This window comes from Falco punctatus (assembly GCF_963210335.1).
Source record: "Falco punctatus genome assembly, chromosome: 5".
Lineage (NCBI taxonomy): Eukaryota > Metazoa > Chordata > Aves > Falconiformes > Falconidae > Falco > Falco punctatus.
The window spans coordinates 25,036,769-25,055,398 of record NC_137584.1 but is presented as its reverse complement, the minus strand read 5'-3'; the positions used below and the strand labels follow the sequence as shown (position 1 = coordinate 25,055,398).

Genomic DNA, 18,630 nt, shown 5'->3' with positions numbered 1-18,630 from the left:
TATGACCATACAGATCAGTGTCATATACAAAGGAAGAGGTTTAGCTTTAAATAGTTTTCACTGGACTTTTTGAAAGTGTCTACCTTTGAGGCAGGGAGTTGGGCATGGGGTTTGTTCTTTCATGATCCACACTAAGCATTTGAGTACCTTTCAATTTTTAAGATACATAAGACAGTAGTATCCTTTCAGATATTTCCATTTTGGTGCTGTGATGATTTTTCTTATGTGAGGAAATATCTCTGTATTAAAGTTCATTTATGTCCTAAATCAGTGCTGAAGTACTGGTTAGCCCTTGAAACAAGGTCATGAGATACTTATCTTCACTGCTAATAAAAATCAAGTTTTGATTTAATTGGTAAATGCTTCAGTACTTTTCTTTTTTAGTGAAAATTAATAATAGAAGTCATTAATGTGTCAACGTCATGTTTCAAATGTCAGTGTATTTATTATACAACTATGTTGATTTCATTCATATTGCCTTTTTCTTGTCCAAAGCTAAAAGATAAGTAAATATTTTCAATTTGAAAGTATCCAATTTCATACTTTAATACGATAGGCTAATACAAATGCAGATCTTCTAAATTTGAGTTTAAATGCATTGTTCTAGTTCACCAATGGTAGATCTGATGCTTTGGCTTTATTTTATCTTGATGGATACTGTTTTTTGAGAAAACTGGAAGCCCTACTTTTTTGGCATTCTTATTGTTTGTTGGTTTCATTTATTCTGATTTGCATGTAGGGTTTCTTAGCATCAACATATGAATGTGATTTATAATCTATTATATTGGAGAGCTGTACACTTAAAAATAGTCCGCCAGAGCAAGTTTAGTAAATCTAAGTGTAACATGGTGTTTAGTTTGTTCTGTTGATGGCATCTAACATTATTAAGCAAAGTAACACAACATTTTCATTTTGGACAAGAAAAAGTTATGACAAATGGAAATTATCAAGGGATCTTCTGAAGTTCAGAAATATAGGTGCTGTGGAACAGTAGTTCTACCCGAAAAGTACTAAGTAAGACATAATCTCATGTCACAGAATTATTTGGGGTTAGTACAAGCAATGAATGCTTGATTAGACTACCTATTATCCTCCTTAATTTCAACAGTGAAACCAGTAACAAATAGATGTATTATTTAAACTTTATTCCTTAATCTGAGAGGGAAATGGGATTGATAGCCTATTTTTGCATTGATCTTTATCAAAATCAGGAGGGATATAAACAGAAAATGAAATTGCACATTGTGCCAAAGATTTTCCATTTGCATGTAGAGTTTTTCTCTCAAGCATTTTTAAATAATAGAGCAAAAGTGTCTAAAGCAAACTAAGTCATCTCCCTTACTTTAATCTAAGATTTTGCACATGTTATTTGGGAGATATGTTGGTGATTCTAGCTGTTAAATTTGGAAGCCATTTCCTCATGTTACATTTCGTAAATCTTATACCCTAGCAAAAGAGCTTTCAGATTTATTTTGCTTTCATTTCCATCTTGCAGCTAGGAAGATGTATAACCAGAATTCTGAATATTTTCAGCTGTCTTTGCTCTTACAAAATATTTTATTTAAAGTTAAATGTCCTGAAAGATTTTGCATTTGGATTTAAGTGTACTGGAACTAATTCATAGAGGACTGTGTATAATAAAAAACTTGCACAACCTTTAGAAACGGCAAGAATATTTGTTGCGGTACAAGATTTGAAATCTCTGTAATTGCAGCATTTGTCAGATGTGTGTGACATGTAGAGTATTTTGCTAATGCCCCGATGCTTTGCATACATACGTTATTTCACAAGATAAATGTTTTTAATTAAATCATCACATCATACAGTGTTTCAATATCCATGTTAGAACTGGGTAATTGTATGAGAGAGACGTGGCTATGAATGAAGCAGTAGTTACCATGTTGTTTTTTATTTTCCCCTTTTTTAAATTAAAGATCTTTAGTTTTTGTGTCATCATAGTTTCTTCTGACACAAATCACAATTGAAAAAATGGAAAGCCATTTCCTATATACCCAGCCTGTAGCAATGAAGGGATCTCAGGGAAATCCTCCAAGCCCTAATAGCTGGTAGGGTACCCAGTCTGCAGGCAGAGATGGGAAGGACATGGCTGGTGTGGAGCAAGCTGAGAAGCCCCGGTGTCCTCCTTCCTGCTGCTGCTCCAGCAATTCCTCATAAAGAATCTGCCCATAGGACAACACCTTTTGTATTAGGTGCTGATCAGCTGGTGCTTATTACTTGGCATCAGATAGATTGTTATCAGTGAGGTGATGACTGGGGGTGACTTTGTTTTGATGTTGAGTATCTACAACTTGATCCGCAGGCTGCTGCCCATTGTGGTGCAAGACAGGGGGTACATGCCATTGTCTTGGCAGCCCTATTTTAAATCAGTTCAATTTAGACTAGTTCATGATTTTTCTTAGTTTGATGAAGCAACAGAATCTTTGAAAGTCAAACATATGCAAAAAGGAATCTGAATTAAGATTATTAAACACCAAGTTTAATCTTTTATAAAAGTAATGAAATGTAAAGCTTTAACTGTCCTCTGTGTGTTGTTTTGCAATAATTAGAAAAGCAAAAAAATAAAGGAAAAATGCACTTAATGTATTTTTTTACAAAAAAAAATACAGTCTTAATTTCAGTGCATGGTTTGCTCTGAGTAAAACCAGTCTCTTCTCTAAAAGGGATTCCTATATTTCAAACAGTGATATGAAACAGCTGTAATTAACTTTTCTTGTAAGATGCTTGATGTATAAGGTCAGTACATTTGAAAGCTTTATTGCTTGCTGTGTCCTGTGTGATTTTCATATTCCAAATATTTATTAATGCCTTTTAGTATTTATTACTTATTTTCTAAACTATTATTTTGTTAACTTGCAATGAATTTATATGCCCAAACGTTGCCTTGCCCCATCAGGATGTGTTAACAGAAAACTTTCGTTACTGTGCACTGTTAGTGCAAACTTTAAATAGGGCATTCTGGAGTGCCAGGGCCACAGGAGCATTGGATTGTATGGTTCAGTAGCAGCTGTGTAATGTTTTTTAATTATATGATTAGAAGTTTTCACTGTGATTAATTAGATGAAAGTATTCTTAAAAGTTAATTTTAAATCCTAAATTGGAAATAGTTTACTGTTAGGAATGGGCAGTCTAAGCTGGGGAGACAAATGGAGACAGCTCAAATAAAGAATTTATTAGGAAGAATTTATTTTCAGACAAAGTGTCTGCAGCACAGGTCTTGATCACTTTGTCACAGAAAAGAAAACATACAGATACTGCATTTATTTATATGCAATACATCTAGGTTGTACATGTTTTCATAAAACCTCATTCACATAATAGCACATAAGAAGCCTGGTAAGCAACTGTGTGTGTGCACCCCATTTGCTGCATGCTTCCTGACCCACGGCTGTTGGGCTGTTCATGGCGCTGTGGGACCCAGACCATTCCCAGGCACTGGAATGCAACTCTCAGAGGTGTCCAGTTGCTAAATTGTCAGCGTGCTCCCTGGCACGTTCTTGGCCTATGCAGCCTTACCCTCCGTGAATTAGCATAGAGCAGATGATGCAGGGCCAGGAAAACAATCCTGAGAGTATTCAGTTTACTAGGCACCGTTGACATGTTCTTTTGTTTGTGGCATTCAGGGAAGATGTAATGCTTCAAAGTGATGCGCTCAGCTTCTAGGGAAGTCTATGTGGCTGAAGTGTGTTTTTTTCAATTTAAATCATTAAGCTGTGGAGGGTTGCAAGAAGGACAAAAATGGTAACTATTGGTATTTAGGATATTTTTGTGAGTTGACAGAAGGACAAGTTTTAAGGTTTTACACAGGAAGGAAAGTGCATTTTTGTTGTAATGACTCTTCTTTATGTGTGTATATACATGTGGCTGTGTTTGAGGACCAGAGCTAAGAGTTAATGCTGTTAGCAGAGTGGTTTAGGAAATGAGGCAGACTTTGTCTGAAGAAAGATGCTTAGGTACAGGACCACAAGCTAAGAGAATTCAGTAAAAGAAAGCAGCAGTAGCATACACTTCCCTAGAAGTATTGTTATGTTGTCTAAGTATAATTTTAAAGGAGTAAATATTTTCACTGTGAAACACAGTGAAGGAGGCAATCCCAATTAGGAGTTGGGTATGCAGTTTTTGTTTGAAAAACTAAATGTGTGACATTTAGGTTTGGATTATTATGCAAAAGTTATTATAGTACCTTAAAATCATGTCATCATCATAGGTGTTTGCATAATTTTTATTAGTTGTTTCATTTGTTATTTAGAGATTAGGAAGGGGAAAAATGACAGTCAGCAGCTGGGGTGGACTCCCTTAGTCTGCTGTTTTAACCTTTTGGTGCACTGGCTGGTCACTGGAAGTCAGGCTTACTAAGCCCTGAAGCACAGCATACAGCCAGGGTGCAGTCAGTTTGTAGGAGCAAAAGGAGGGACAATGCAAAAGGTGGAAGAGAAATGAATGGGCAGGGAACAGGCTTTTGTGACTAAAAAGTCATGTGGCAGAATGGTTGGGCAGGAACTAGTCTGGAAAAAAAAAAAAAAAAAGAAACCTCATCATGCTGATTAACCACACATTATTTCAGCAACACAAAATGTCTTTGAAGAGCTGAACCATAATGGCCTGCTTGAGCTCCCCTTACTCATTTTTCGGTCTAACACAGTCCTTATTCCTGCCATTCACTCTCCAAGGGGATGCTTCCCTGTGCTCTGGTTGCTGTTACGCTTTTGCTCTAAGCTCTTCTCCTGTCTGTTGAAATGTGGTCGGTTCTCAAGCTGGACACAGGATCTGTACCATGGGAGGATGACATTTCAAGCCTGAAATAGTGCTCCTGTCTAGTATGGAATATGCTTTTCTACAGTGGTATGGTAGTGGTAACTGAGTTTTTTTCAATTTTTTTTAATCACCTACTGAAACAGATTTCAATTGGCTTTGAAAGAACTGGTGGATGGCTGAATCTCCCCTGTGCCATTGCTGTGGAGTTAATTATTTCCACATCTCAGGGGTTTATAACTTCACGCTTGTTTTTAATACTAAACAAGTTCTAGAATAGTTGCAGTCACTCCAGATTTGCTAACATCTGCAAACTTTGTAAGCTTATTTTCCTCCTACCAGGTTGTCTCAAAATATTTAATACCTTATGGCAGACCTCTGCTGGGTTCTACTTGATAGAGTGTTTCAGTTCAATAACAAGTCTTCGCTTAGGCTCTTGTTTTCCCAACCAGTTGAACACCTGGTTTATAGATATTTCATGTAAACCATATTTCTCTGGTTTGTTTATGTGAATGGCCTGTATCAAAACCCTTAAACTAATGTATGCAATATATAGTTTATTTCCTTTGGCTGCTTGGCTTATTATCCTGTTATATAAGGAAATTAAGACAGTTTGAATTTCTTCTTGAAAATTCTATAGTGGTTATGACTTAACTTCTCTCTCCTGTGTACAAGAAATACCTTGTGAAGTGTAATTATCTTAATTTAGAGAATGAAAGAGGTTATGTGTTCTTTATTTTGAACAGCATTTGTGATCTGCCTCACTTTGTTTTGGGGAATTTTGTGTGGGAAAATTAATGAAAAAGCTTTGAGTTGACACTTAGAAGTGTTACTTCCTTTGAAGAAAGAGCTCCCCTTGGAAGGAATGTGCCAAAATCATAATCCTACATTTTAGTAAGATTAACATTGTTTTTTCTCCAATTTTAATGTAGCCGGAGTACTAGTTTTAAACAAAATATGTGATTAGTTTTTATAGAAATGGCTTGTTTTCATCTTGGCTTTCTAGGAAACATTTTACTTACAGATACCAAATGTACTGGGCTCTAGGGAAAATTTGGGTGCTGTGTTTTGTTACAGCTTTTTTAGTACCTATATGGAGAATGAAAGTGAATGGGTAGGGTTTCAAATATGATGTGCTATTTAGTTTTAACAGCTTCATATGAGAAGGGCAATAGTGTCAAGAGTTGGGGTAAAATATCACTTTATGCAGTGATGGTAAAATAATATGAATTATTTTGATTGGCGTTGCTGATCCCTAGTTATCCTTGTGAGTTACTGCAGAATGGATTTGACACATCAGAAAGGTGCTCATTTTGATGCTGACTCATAGAGGACTGGCTCCATTGCATTCATGAAAGTTACATACTTATTTGCTTCACTGCAGGGAATAGGCTTGCTTTTCATATGGACAAATATATATAGTTTACATATAAAAAGACATTCCGGGTTTGGTCTATTCCTACTTTGCGTAAATACTTATTTTTAATTGTGGAACTTTAAAAAAAAGATCAATTTGAAAAGTCTCTTGTTGTTCAGGAGCTAACTATTGCTAGTTGTAATAGTATTTTGAGGTTTTTGAAAAATACCCACTTTTCAATTTCCATTCATGAATATTGGTTTTTTGCACTTTTGATTATTTTAATCAAAATTAAAATGCTGCTTTGAAACACAATAAAACTTCAGATAATTTAGAAAAAGGTCTCAATAATCATGCCAAATGATGGGATCTTCTCTATATTCTCTCAGTGAAGGCTATGAGATGCAATGTTTTTTTTTTAAAATCTCAGCACTTGAGATTCAGTGACTCATAGGCAGCATGTCTTTCTCGTCAGGGATGTGTGTGCTTTGTGTGTGAGTGATAAAAAAGGTTTGCTGTAATGAAGAAGATGCTTTTGTAATGAACAAATTCAAGCCGTGACAATTTCTGCTTCTTGCTCTGGAAATCCTCAGTTCAGCGGGCAGTTGAGTAAGGGGGCTGTCCTGCATGTCTACAGGCAGTTTAACTATGCATCTAAATAAGGGATAGCAGTTTGCATCCCTCATTTATTCCAGTCACTGATCAAATATTTTGGTGGCGTGTAATGCAAACAGAACCACATGTCTAATCCTTTCCTTACAATGAACCGTCTGTATCCTAAACCACTTATGTAGAAAAAGTCCTTCTGAGGCCATTATTCCAGAGCTGAATAAGCCCTGATGGGCTGATTGATGAGGAATGATGCTTAAGCATGCTCTGTGCAAAAGACTTAAGGCAACTCTACCCCCCAAGACTTACAGCCTCAGCCAGTGGAGTTATATGGGATTAGTATGCAGCTGGCTTTTTCTTGGCTTTTCTAGATTTCATTTGACTAAATGAATTCTAGAGACACTTCTTGATAACATACTACCTGTTAAAATACAGTGCATATTTGTGTTTTAATGAGGACAGGTTTTGGTATAAAGATTGACATTATGACAAGTTTATGCCCTACCTTTTGAAAGCAACCGATAACTGTGTGTTTTAGGAAAGACAATGCAATAACTGTGGTCTTTCAGATTTTACTCGCTTTCTGTTTGTTTCCCTTCTCGCTTGTCGGGGATTATACAGTCCTGGTGTCCTTGGTGCCTTGGTGTGCTGCTAGGGAGGGAACAGGGCAGGTGTGCTGTCCTCCTTCCTTTCTCCTGGTCTTGATCTTTCCTCACAGTCCCTGTCCCACCTGTATGATCGCCCAGGAAATCTGTTCAGATTGCTAATCAGGCAGAAAAGTGTTTTCTGGTGGGTTTTGTGTTGTGGGGTTGTTTTCGTTTTGGGTGGTGGTTGTTGTTGTTTTATTTTATGTGTGTATTGCTGGTCCCGACGACTTGGTTTAATCAGTTTCTGAGCCGCTGGGAATACAACAGCCAGTGCAAACAAGCAGCAAGACTATGAGACTCGTACCCAGTGGAGGACAGGAGGTGGGCAGGGGTGAAAGCGCTGCTGCCGCCTCTCTGCAGGAGAGAGGTGTGAGACTGGCACAGCCCTGGCATTTCCCCACACCCCTGCACGGCTGCCATCTTGCTTTCTATCCCTGCTCACTCTACAGCACCTTGCCCGAGAAACTGGTTTCCTTCTGATTTAAGAAGTTCTCATTAAGGTATTTAACAGGAAACCGAAGATGGTAAAAACATAGTACAAACTAAGAGAAAGTAAAATTAAATAAGCAAATGGACCGCTTCATACAGCTGGATTTACAGATTTTAAAAGCAGGACAATAGAAGGCACTTAAACCTCCTTACCCAAAACAAAAAAAAAAAGTCTTAAAAGTTTTGAAAGCTATTTCTCTTTCCCTGAGTGTTTTTTTCTGATCCAAATTTTTCAGTATCTGTTTACTTACTGTATTATTTACAAGTAGCTTTTAAAAAACATAGACGATTCAATTCAGTGAAACATCCCATTGCAAGTTGCTTCACTGTGGAAGAGAACATCCTTCGTGACCACAGGTTTGACTTGGATAGAGCCTTCAGCGCTGACTGCTGAGGCTGGGTTTGGTCAGTCCTCTGCTTAGACTTGTCAAACAGTGTTTGGATTTGTTTTGCCTTCTCCTGCTGTCAAAAGCTATGGTTTATGGATGGAGGCTGGTCACAGTGGTCACAAAAGACTTGTGCTTAGTTCAGTTTGCCATGTGAAAAAATACATAGGTTTTTTATAATGTGATTCTTCTTCCTTTATTCTACAGAGACCTAAGATTTAATAGGATTAAAGAAATCCAGCCTGGAGAGTTTAGACGGCTTAAAAACCTGAACACACTGTAAGTTATTTTTCAGCCCTAAGGCCCTTTCCCCTTTTGATTTAATGTGATTAATTTGATAATGTGCCAAATTTGCTCACTTATCACAGGTAAGTAATCTCAAAAATTTCATCTGTAGTATTTACACAGGTGAGGGAAGTGGGTTTTAGGCTCAAAGTGTTTGAAAACAAAATCAGATATATGTATATTAAAATAAAAAAAGGGAAATTTATTTCCATCCTAATGTTTTATTAACATACTTTAATTTGAGGTATGAAAAATACAGATATTTGCTGTATAATTTTTTCCAAATTGTGCTAAGTGACTTTAGTGCAATATTACATGAGAAGTCATGGAGTTAAACCAAAGCTATTCGAAGGCTCAGAGTTGCAAATGTGGTGCAGTTACAAAATATTTGACGAACTCTAGTGTTTTGAAATTTCCTATTCTAATGTGCTCACTAGGACTGGGAGAAGTTGGGAGGAAGATTTTGTTCCTAATCAGCTGCTTTTTATGGAGGTCTTTGCTAGTGATATCAGTGAGCTTTCAATCACTTACCTATTTATCCTGCAAACACATAACACATGTATTGAGAAATCTTGTACTGTGTGTTCACACCAGAATACAGTTGTGTTGCAGTATGGTGTAAAGGGCCCAGTACACCAGAATATTGCTAAGATCCATCTAGGAAAAGCCACTTTAATGTACCTGCTAATGACAAATATTTGTTACTATTGATTTTATCAATTTCAAACTGATGTGTAGATTTGAGACCAAAATTTTTTCCCTTCATCCTCATTTCAGATACCTACAAAACCGCCACATTTTTTCAGTTTGTAGATATTTTTTTACTTTTTAAATTTCTTTCTATTTTTTTCAAAATCTTCTGCAAGGTAGTGACTTTGAGCATCTGTAAGCACATAACTTTTCTTCTAACAGTTACTGTTAGGGGAAAAATATATATTTTTTTAAGTTTTCCTTTTAATGCTACATTACACCTGCTGTTACACGTTTCCCCCCCTACTATTCCTGTATGTTAAAATAAATGGCTATTTATTTCTTTATATAGGCTTCTAAACAACAATCAAATCAAAAGAATACCTAGTGGGGCATTTGAAGACCTTGAAAATCTGAAATATCTGTAAGTTAAATGAATCTCACTTTTTGCATCAATGTCTAACTGAACTTCTTCAGTGGGAAAGTGTCTTAGTCTGAGGTTGTGTTTTAATCTGATCCACTATATCAGGAGATAAACTGCTTTGAAAAATCTGTGAAATTCATTTATGGGGTGGGGACAACTGTGAATCTCTTATTCTATATGAAGGTGCATTGAGATTTGCTAATATAAGCCTGATATCTGTAGGCAGTAGTTTTTAAAGAACTTACTAGTTGCTGTTTATTACATGCATCTTAAAACATAATTTATAAAGGGATGTGTTGAAAGGTTTAGGAAGTCACCTCTTTAATGGTTCACTGAAACAATCATACAGGTACTTTTAAAGTTTATGTTTTGAAAAGTGGCTTAAAAAGCAGCTAGTCCAGGATTTGTGTCTGCAGAAGCTTGTAACTTATATAACTTTTCTCTTACAAATTTATACTACATTCAGTGAACAATTTCGGAATAGTTAAACAGCTTAAATCAAACATAAAATAGTAAAGTACCTATATGATTTGCCATAAGTTCTATGTCTTCAGGCACCCTCTATTTTTTAAGACTAACTCCTCCCAATTTTAGCAAACTTAACAAGTGATTAATTATCTGAATAAGCAAAAGGCATAAAAAATGTTATTTTTATCTGTATAAAAGACTGAAGCTGAATAGTAGGTTGTCATGGATTCACATCTCTAGTCTCTGGAGTCCACCTTATCTACTGTCATGTAGAAAAGTTTCACTCTGTTGTCTTGGAGTATTGATCGTTGCCTGAATGCTGTATAGCAAATAATGGTCACTTTGAGATTCCATTGTTTGCGTACAATTCAGAAGCTTAGCTTCATCTGGTTTTCAAGAATACAGCCTGAATAGCTGTAAGGAGGTGGGAGAAGGGAGGAAAATAAAAATCACGTAAATTTGTGCAGACATGTTCCCTGGTTTTCCAAGCTGTGTTTGATTACATTTCCTGGTCTCATTTTTATGTGTATTGTTTTTCAGTAATAAAATTGTTTAGATACAATAGGAGGAAAAAGAATATTGAACAGACTGTCCCCAAATAGTTATTAGTGTCCACGATGATTGTATTTGTACAATAGGTGTTTGTATGGTGGATCTGGTAGTGGAGTATGTAAGGTCTACTAATTCACGATGGCTAAGCTTCTTTCCATGGTCAACAGCTGTGCAGAAATATTACTTGGTTCTTAGTTCTTTATTTCCATGTTTGTCTTTGCTTAGCTATCGTAAACCTGAGATAAAACCCAACTATGCACTCTGCTCAGCTCAATAAAAGAGTGAAAAGAGGTAACTGAACTATGATTTGTTTTCATATACATGTAATAATGTTTAGATCTGTATTGGTAAGAAAATTGGAATATAAAATTCAATGTAGTAGAAAACAGACAATTTTTTTCCCAATAGGATCAACTGAAGTATAAATTAGGGGGGAGAGATTGTACAGAACTTAGAAATATTGTTCAGAATTTAATATTATAAAACCAAACAATCTGGAATATTTGAGGTTTTGTATGGCCTGATCCTATGGATATTTGCAAACCTAACTTGTATTGTTGTTTTTCATTAAATGAGATCATTGGTCCATGGTGTTACTTCTGTTCATATGAGAACTCAAGTACTGTCTGAAAATGTATAACTCGCTGAGTAATTTTAGAAAACCTGTCATTTCTCAGTGGCTTTGATTTAGCAAAACATAAGTGTATATAAAGTGTGTAACCATTAGTAAATATGTATGTATAACTTACAAAAATACTTGTAACTATATAGTTATATATCAAGTATGTAAGTATAAAACATAATACATTATAGTTTTAAAAAAATAAAACCCAGTGTCTGAGAGATGTATGTTAAGGCCCATTCCTGTACCTCTGCTGATCAGTTTTTGTGCTTTTGGACAAAATATTTTTCCAGCAAGTATTAAACCCTAGAATTTTCAAATGCTTCTTTGTAGTATTTATTTGTAAAGTTGAGCATAGAGTTTTATGAGGCACACATGTTTTCAGAGTTGTCTGTCTGAAGAATAGATTTTGACAGAATAATGATAGCTTCTAAATTTTCTGTGCATTGAAATTACTCATCATTGTAAAAGTTGATCTTTACATTATAACAAGAAAATTATGCACGTATGATTTTTGTAGCTTATTTTTTAGGAATCTTTGTAATCTTGTTCCATATGCAATTGAAATTTTGACAGTTCTGTAAAGTTTTGTGTGCTCTTGCTATGTTGTTTCTGGTAATGATTTGTCTTTGAATTCATATACTAAAAGCTGGAAAGAAAGAAACGTAATTATTGTTCTGCTATGAAACCAAGAGGATACCTCCCCCCCACCCCCCAACCTTTCTCCTTTTCTGTCTGTCTGTCTGTCTTTGTTTCATATACCTTGGTGTTGGCAATATGGTCCCTTATTAAGGGTCAAAAAGGCATTAGTAGCTTGGACCCCATCCGTAATATATATATTTTTTTCTCTGCGTTTCAGTCATTCTGTATAATTTTTTAGATCATCTTCTGTTCCCCCTTCTACAAAGGATACTGTAAACACTCCTGTCTAAAATAAGCTTTAGAAGTTGATATGAGCAAGACAATTGGTAACATTTGTAATCTGTTGCTCCTGATGCAAGATTTATATGTATATGTGTACATGACGTATATGGTACACTGAATATATTTAATTGACTTCCTGTGAGTTACTCAGTTTACTGACTACAGGTGGTAGTACAGAAAGAAAAGCTTCCCAACCTTATAATATAGATGCAGGCAGATTTGTGAACGCTTGGTAGAATAATCCTTCCTGATCCTGAAAGCCAACAGTTTAGTCTCCAAGAGAGAAGATAATTGGGAATTGAAGGTAGACGTGTACTACTGTTTTAACATGTAGGATACTAGAGTATTTGGAATCAGCAGTGGGAAAAATGAGGTTAAGTTAAAAAGAAAGTATTTTATATTTTTCCTTATCTCCTCCCTAAATTTAGATTAGCGATTTAAAAAAAACAAACAACATTCCAGGGAAGGTGCTTGGTATTTACAGAACAGTAAACTGAAAGCTAGTGTGAAGTGAAGGAAATAAAAATGGAGAATGAGAAGAACTTTGGCAACCGCATTAATGCATGTTCACTTAGTTAGAAATAGAGAGGTGAGGAACCAGACATAACAACATTGCAATAAACTTGATAAATGGAAAATAAGACTGTATGAAATATATCAGTTCTGGAAATACTGAAGGAGAACATGTAAGGTTTGTTTTGCCTTTGGTGAATGAAGTAATAGTGGTAGATGATATGTTACAGGCTTGCCAAAGTGCTGAGTTTCTGACCTCACCCTTCCAGAAATGGGATTAGGTCATGTTTCTTCCTGTGCCTTTTGCCACTGTTGCTGTCATGGTCATGTTGCTTTGTCCTTTGAGCACGTCCAGTGATTCTGAATCTCATTTCTTTGCAATTCATGTTGCTAATTCCACCATCTCCTTTATGTTTCTATATAGATCTTTTGCTATACTTATTTACTTCTCAGGTTTAACTCTACAATGCCTGATATTGCTATTACTTTTTACCTTTTTCCCCCCCTAGTTCCAAATAAATATGCCTGGATCTTACTTTCCTTATATCATATGACTTTTAATACAGTCCATTAAAAAAAAAAAGGCAAAAAAACCCCACAAAAATTATCGTCATAAGGGGATCTGACAAATGTCTTAATTAGAACTGCTTTTTTTCTAACTTCCTGATAACTGGTTAAGTATTTGTTTGTTCATTTCCCAAGTATATGACCAGTACCTCTGGCCTTTATCAGCCTTGCCTGCTTTTCGGAAAAATGTTATTTCTTTAACGTCTTCTGAAAACAGTTAGTAGTAATTGGCAGAAGATAATTAAATGTCTTAATAGAATATATCCCTTTGTCATCTTAAGCCAATGTTTGTTCATTCTTTGTAAAATTTACTGGCTCAGTTCTGTAAGAAAGCTTTTAGCTAAATAAATTATGTTACTTTTTCCCTAATTATACCCTAAATCTGTTTTCTGATAATGTAGCTGGGATAAATTTTGAGAATGTTTTTGTTAATCAGTGCAGTGTTTGTTTTACTTGTTAAGCACAGTAGCATTTTAGAAAGACATAAATAATTTTTGCAAGTGCTACTTATTTGTATTTTGTATTCTGTCATCTCTCTCTTCATTAGGTAAATATTTATATATCTTTATTTCTGTTAGTATCCTGAGGGAAACAGCTACACAATTAAATGTAAGTCTGGTTAGCACATCTGTCATGGGAAACATGACAGATTTTGTAGATTTGGAGTTTCTCAGCAGCGGGCAGACATGATGGACTGAGGTCAGTTGAATGTCCTGCAGCTAAGGGTTTTCTGATCAGAATGGAAAATGTTGTAGTTTAAAACTGAATCCCAAATAAAGTCTCACTACAGTGGCTTGGTAAGAGCTCCAACAGGGGACACGAAAGACTGCTCCCTTCCCTGCGATATGGTGGTAAAAGTCTGCAAAACTACAGTCGCTATCCTACTCTTCCTCTCACTCACCTTTGTTTTTCATTCTGCCTAATTTTGTCTGCCAAAAGTAGATAAAAGTTACATGAGTGATTATGGTAAAATGTTTTGGTTTTTTCCAAATTGGATTAATTTAGATTTCTTGAATAGAATTCTTCAAATGCCCACAAGAGATGCTTAACTGAGGTTGGTTATTAAAACCATTTTAGCCCACTCTGGTTGAGTGGTCTGATCAGAAGTTTAGTATTTGGAGGAATAAGAGGAATTTCCACATTGCCAAGTGGAATGCATTAAGAATGGCAAATAACACTTCAGCTGTTCAGTCCTTGAAATTTTCTAAGGATTGGGAAGAAACAGTGCAGTTAAAATTCTCACTGGAAATAAGGTAGGAATTTAACATCATACAGAAAAGAAAATCAAGGAGATACAAAATTGTAATGTTTATGATCCTTACATGAATTGATATTTCTGAGTCAAAACAAGTATTTGAATATTCATGAAATATTTTTTCAAATAGAATAAAAACCAATTCCACATTCAAAATGTTTAATACATCTGTCCTCTCTCTTTTCAAATTATTGTAAAAGTTTTTACAGTAATTGCACGTGACTTTTTTTTCCCCAGTTTAATTTGTTCATAATTTTGAGCATCTTAAACACCTCAAATTTTTGCTTCCTTGTTATTCTGTTATTGGAGGAACTCTGCTTTTTGTTCGGATGTGTATCTATGTTCATTAAGTACTCCTGAGTCTGTATATTTATGTGTTGGAACCTCGGCAAGCAATGCATTGGAAAACTATATTTAGACACAACGGAAATGTGCTACTCCATATTGAAAAAAGTAATAATAGAAAAGCCAAAACCACTACTAATAAAATGCCTGCTAATAAAGCCATTTGTGGTCCAAAGTCTCTTCACCCCTTTTTTTGTAGAAATCCATGCCTGATTAACTGAGTTTCAAATCATTTGTCAAATAATTGTGAGAAAGTTCTAAACCGCAAACCTGTTCCTAACCTAACACAGACAGTGACTGACACTGAACCCCGTAAGTATTTTAATTTGCTGCCTCCATGGAGAAACTGCAGTCATTAGCTAAGCTGCGTGATTTTTCTCCAGCACCCTCTCACTAAACCATTCTTGCTGTTAAAAGCACGTTGAATGTGAGCACATACACTGATAGATCCTGATTTATTTTAATTCTGTAGAAAAGGTATAAACACATGCGAATGTACTGGTACTCTGCATATGTTTATTCTGTTTATATTATAGAGTATCAATGGGGACCTAATGTCCGTATTCTACAGAGCGCTAAAAGAAATGCTGTCTTATGGATGTGATACCAATATTCTCATGTGTATTTTTTTTGTAAATATTCAAAAGGTGATGCAGGTGGAGTTACAGAAATTCTCACTGTTTGTTCTCCAAGTCCAGTGAAAAGACTTATTCCATCATAATTTGAGTATTTGTACCAGTATTTGGATGAGATTTTAAAGAAAATCAGAGGCCAATGGCATCCCCAGTGTGTTCTGGCAAAGGCATTTCTGATGCAATTCTGTCCTGTTGAGTTGAATTTATTTTGACTTTTGGCAAGCCCATCAAGAAACTGAGGGGCAAAGAAACAGTAAGTAATGTAACAGTGAGCACTGGGAAGCCCAAGACCATCCAGTTGACAGCCTCAGGGCCTACAAGGCTCCACACTTTTGTCTTTCCTGACAAATATTTGGGACGAAATTTCAAGGACAAAGTATTTTTATGTGTATGTGTTTAGTTTTTGTTTTGTAATTTTTTTTCCTAATATGTACTTGAAAAACTATCTTCATGTGTCAACTTAATTCTTCTTTTCCACTTTCATGTAGCTCTTGTTCGTGTACTAATATTACTGATTGTTTCTTGTTTCAGCTATTTGTACAAGAATGAAATCCAGTCAATTGACAGGCAAGCATTTAAAGGACTTGCCTCTCTAGAACAACTGTAAGTGCCTTTTCTCTTCTGTGCTGTCATCTCCATGGTTCCCCTGCAGAGGAAAAGTGCACGCCTTGATCCATACTGCCTGCATGCTCTGCATGTCTGCACTCCCTGGGTTGTTAGGCAGAGAGCCCCATAATCATTTGCATGTCAAGAAACACAATTGATCTCTGTGTCAAATTCCTCATTTCTATGTTTGTCTTTTATTTGTGATTTGCATTTCTGGTGTCCCTGTACATTGTTACATAGCTTTGATGAAGAAGACACATTATTGTGGAAAATGTTGAAAACTAATGTGTGTGGCTTGGATATTTTGATTTAATTTCTGTAGGTTTTATAACATTGCAATTCCTTTGACTGCAGCAGTTTGTTTTGTGCAGCATAACTAAAGCACAATTAGTCTCTTGGAAGTTTAACCCAGTTTTATTATATTTTAAAATGAGATTTCAAAATTAAAACCTTACTATTGTTCATATGTGTTAATCATTGCCATATTAAGAAGTAAGAAAGTTAATAATTTGTAATGTAGGTGTTTCAGTAGTGTTTTCTGGAAAGATTGATTAAAATCATAGTCGGTTTCCTGTGTAATGACTGAAGAATAATTTCTGTTGAAACAGAATGAAAAATGCAGTCCTTAACATAACAAAAACTGATTGTATTGATTCCGTTAAGTTTAACTATACTTTTTTTTTCATAATCAGAAAGCATTGCTATACATTCATTGTGGTAATGTTTAGGAAAACAGAAAGAGCTATAAATGCATAACTATGTCATAGTCTGACTGCCAAATAACAGTACTAGACCAATGAGTTTTGTAGCATATGAATTTTGGGGGCTGAACATCTTTCTTCTAGGACCAACATAAATTTTGAAACTCGTGACGGTTATCAGTGTAAAACAAATTTTCTATACATACCAGTTTCCTTGTTACTACAAACCTGTAGCGGACATTAGTGGACACAGTGTGTATTTGAAATAAAATGACATTTCAGATGGGAACAAACTCATACAAGCTCATTTTGCAGGGCAATAGATGCCTTTTGAAGGAAGAGCTTCTATATAAAACAAAAGTGGTAATTATAAAACATATAAAAATGTCATTTTTTTCCTTAATGCCTTTCTCTTCCTCCTACTCTAGAAATGATTACTGCAGCATATTGACACCAACTGGTAGGGCTTACTTGCATGCTAATAGCAATTCTTATTTTCTGTGTAGAATTCTAAATATTGAGGCCTATTTATTGAATTACTAATACTTCCAAAATAATAATCTTCCCCGTGCCACAAGCCTGATATGCTGTAAGTGGCAATATTTATCCTTTTTATCCTTTTTTCTTTTGCTCTATTTCCTGTTGACTTATGACTAAAAATCATAAATCACTTTGGAATATTAACACCTTCTGAATGTACATTTCTGCTAGGTTGCAGTTAAGCCTCTCAGCCTGCAGTGATATCATGCTGTCAACTTAAGCTCAGACTTGAGACATCAACATTACTCTATATGAAATTAAGTTTTAAACAGGATTTGAGTCTCATCGCTAGCTGGGAAGTATGGAAATGGAGCCTGACATGGTCACTGCTCAGGGACTGCCCTTATGTCACAGCATCAGTTGTCACAAGCAGTGCACATGGCTGGTCTGGTGAGCTGGCGGGGGCGTTAATGCCCTGCTGGGTGCACATCACAAAGCACACTTCTTCTAGAGCCCTTCTCCTGGGCAGATCTTAAAGGGAAGGCTTGCCAGCTGGGAAAATGGGAGCACAGGAAGCCAGTGGCAGGGCTGGAAATAAATTTAATGGAGGGTATTCACTGAGATTTGTAGTTTGAGAGATTTGTCATTTAAGCATCTTTAGCATAAAAATAGGTTCTGTCTCTACAGGTTCTGTTTTATCACATTATCCTTGGAGAAAGATTGTGTTCTCAAGGCTAAAGTTAGTCTTTGTGAGCAAGTTCCCAAGTCCTCTAACTTCAGTTTGGAACAGTATCAACTACTCGGTCATTATTTCTGCATTTGAGGTTTCTATGGCCTAAAGTTATCAAACATTTTGCTACTTATGTGTTGACTCAGCCAATTCTCTGCTCAGTGCTCAGCAGAGTTCACAGAAGTAGATGCTGTAGCCCACATCTCGGGGAAAGTTTTGATTCATAGTAATTCTACTCCAGTGAAGCTGAATGAAACTGATAATTACTTTTTTTTTTTTTAAATAACAGGACAGCAAGCATTTTTCTGTTTTTTTTTGTTGTGTTGGTTTTTGTTTTGTTATTGTTCTTTGAGAGAAACTGTAAACATAGTTTGATTTAGAACTGTTACATGTATAAGGGAAGAATAAACTTGGTATTTACTGCAGCTGGCAGAATCCTTCTTAAACCTCTGTGGGCAGAATTCTTAGCTGCTGATGTAGTAGTAGATCTTTTTCTTCGTAAATTTCTGCCAAGGGAATAAGATCTTTGAATCAGATCTTGAAATTCACTTGTGCTAGAGTAAATTCTGTAAAAA

General features: G+C 35.7%; 1 protein-coding gene across 2 annotated transcripts in view; it reads left to right on the top strand.

Annotated features, from left to right (window-relative positions):
• PXDN (peroxidasin) overlaps positions 1-18,630 on the top strand; it is a 103,491-nt gene that overhangs the window by 35,825 nt on the left and 49,036 nt on the right. The window contains exons 2-4 of one of the 2 annotated variants that reach the window (XM_080387776.1): positions 8,466-8,537; positions 9,586-9,657; positions 16,070-16,141. In XM_080387776.1, the coding sequence (XP_080243902.1) occupies positions 8,466-8,537; positions 9,586-9,657; positions 16,070-16,141 (216 nt within the window). The remainder of the gene's footprint in view (positions 1-8,465; positions 8,538-9,585; positions 9,658-16,069; positions 16,142-18,630) is intronic. The other variant, XM_080387777.1, reaches the window with a different exon arrangement.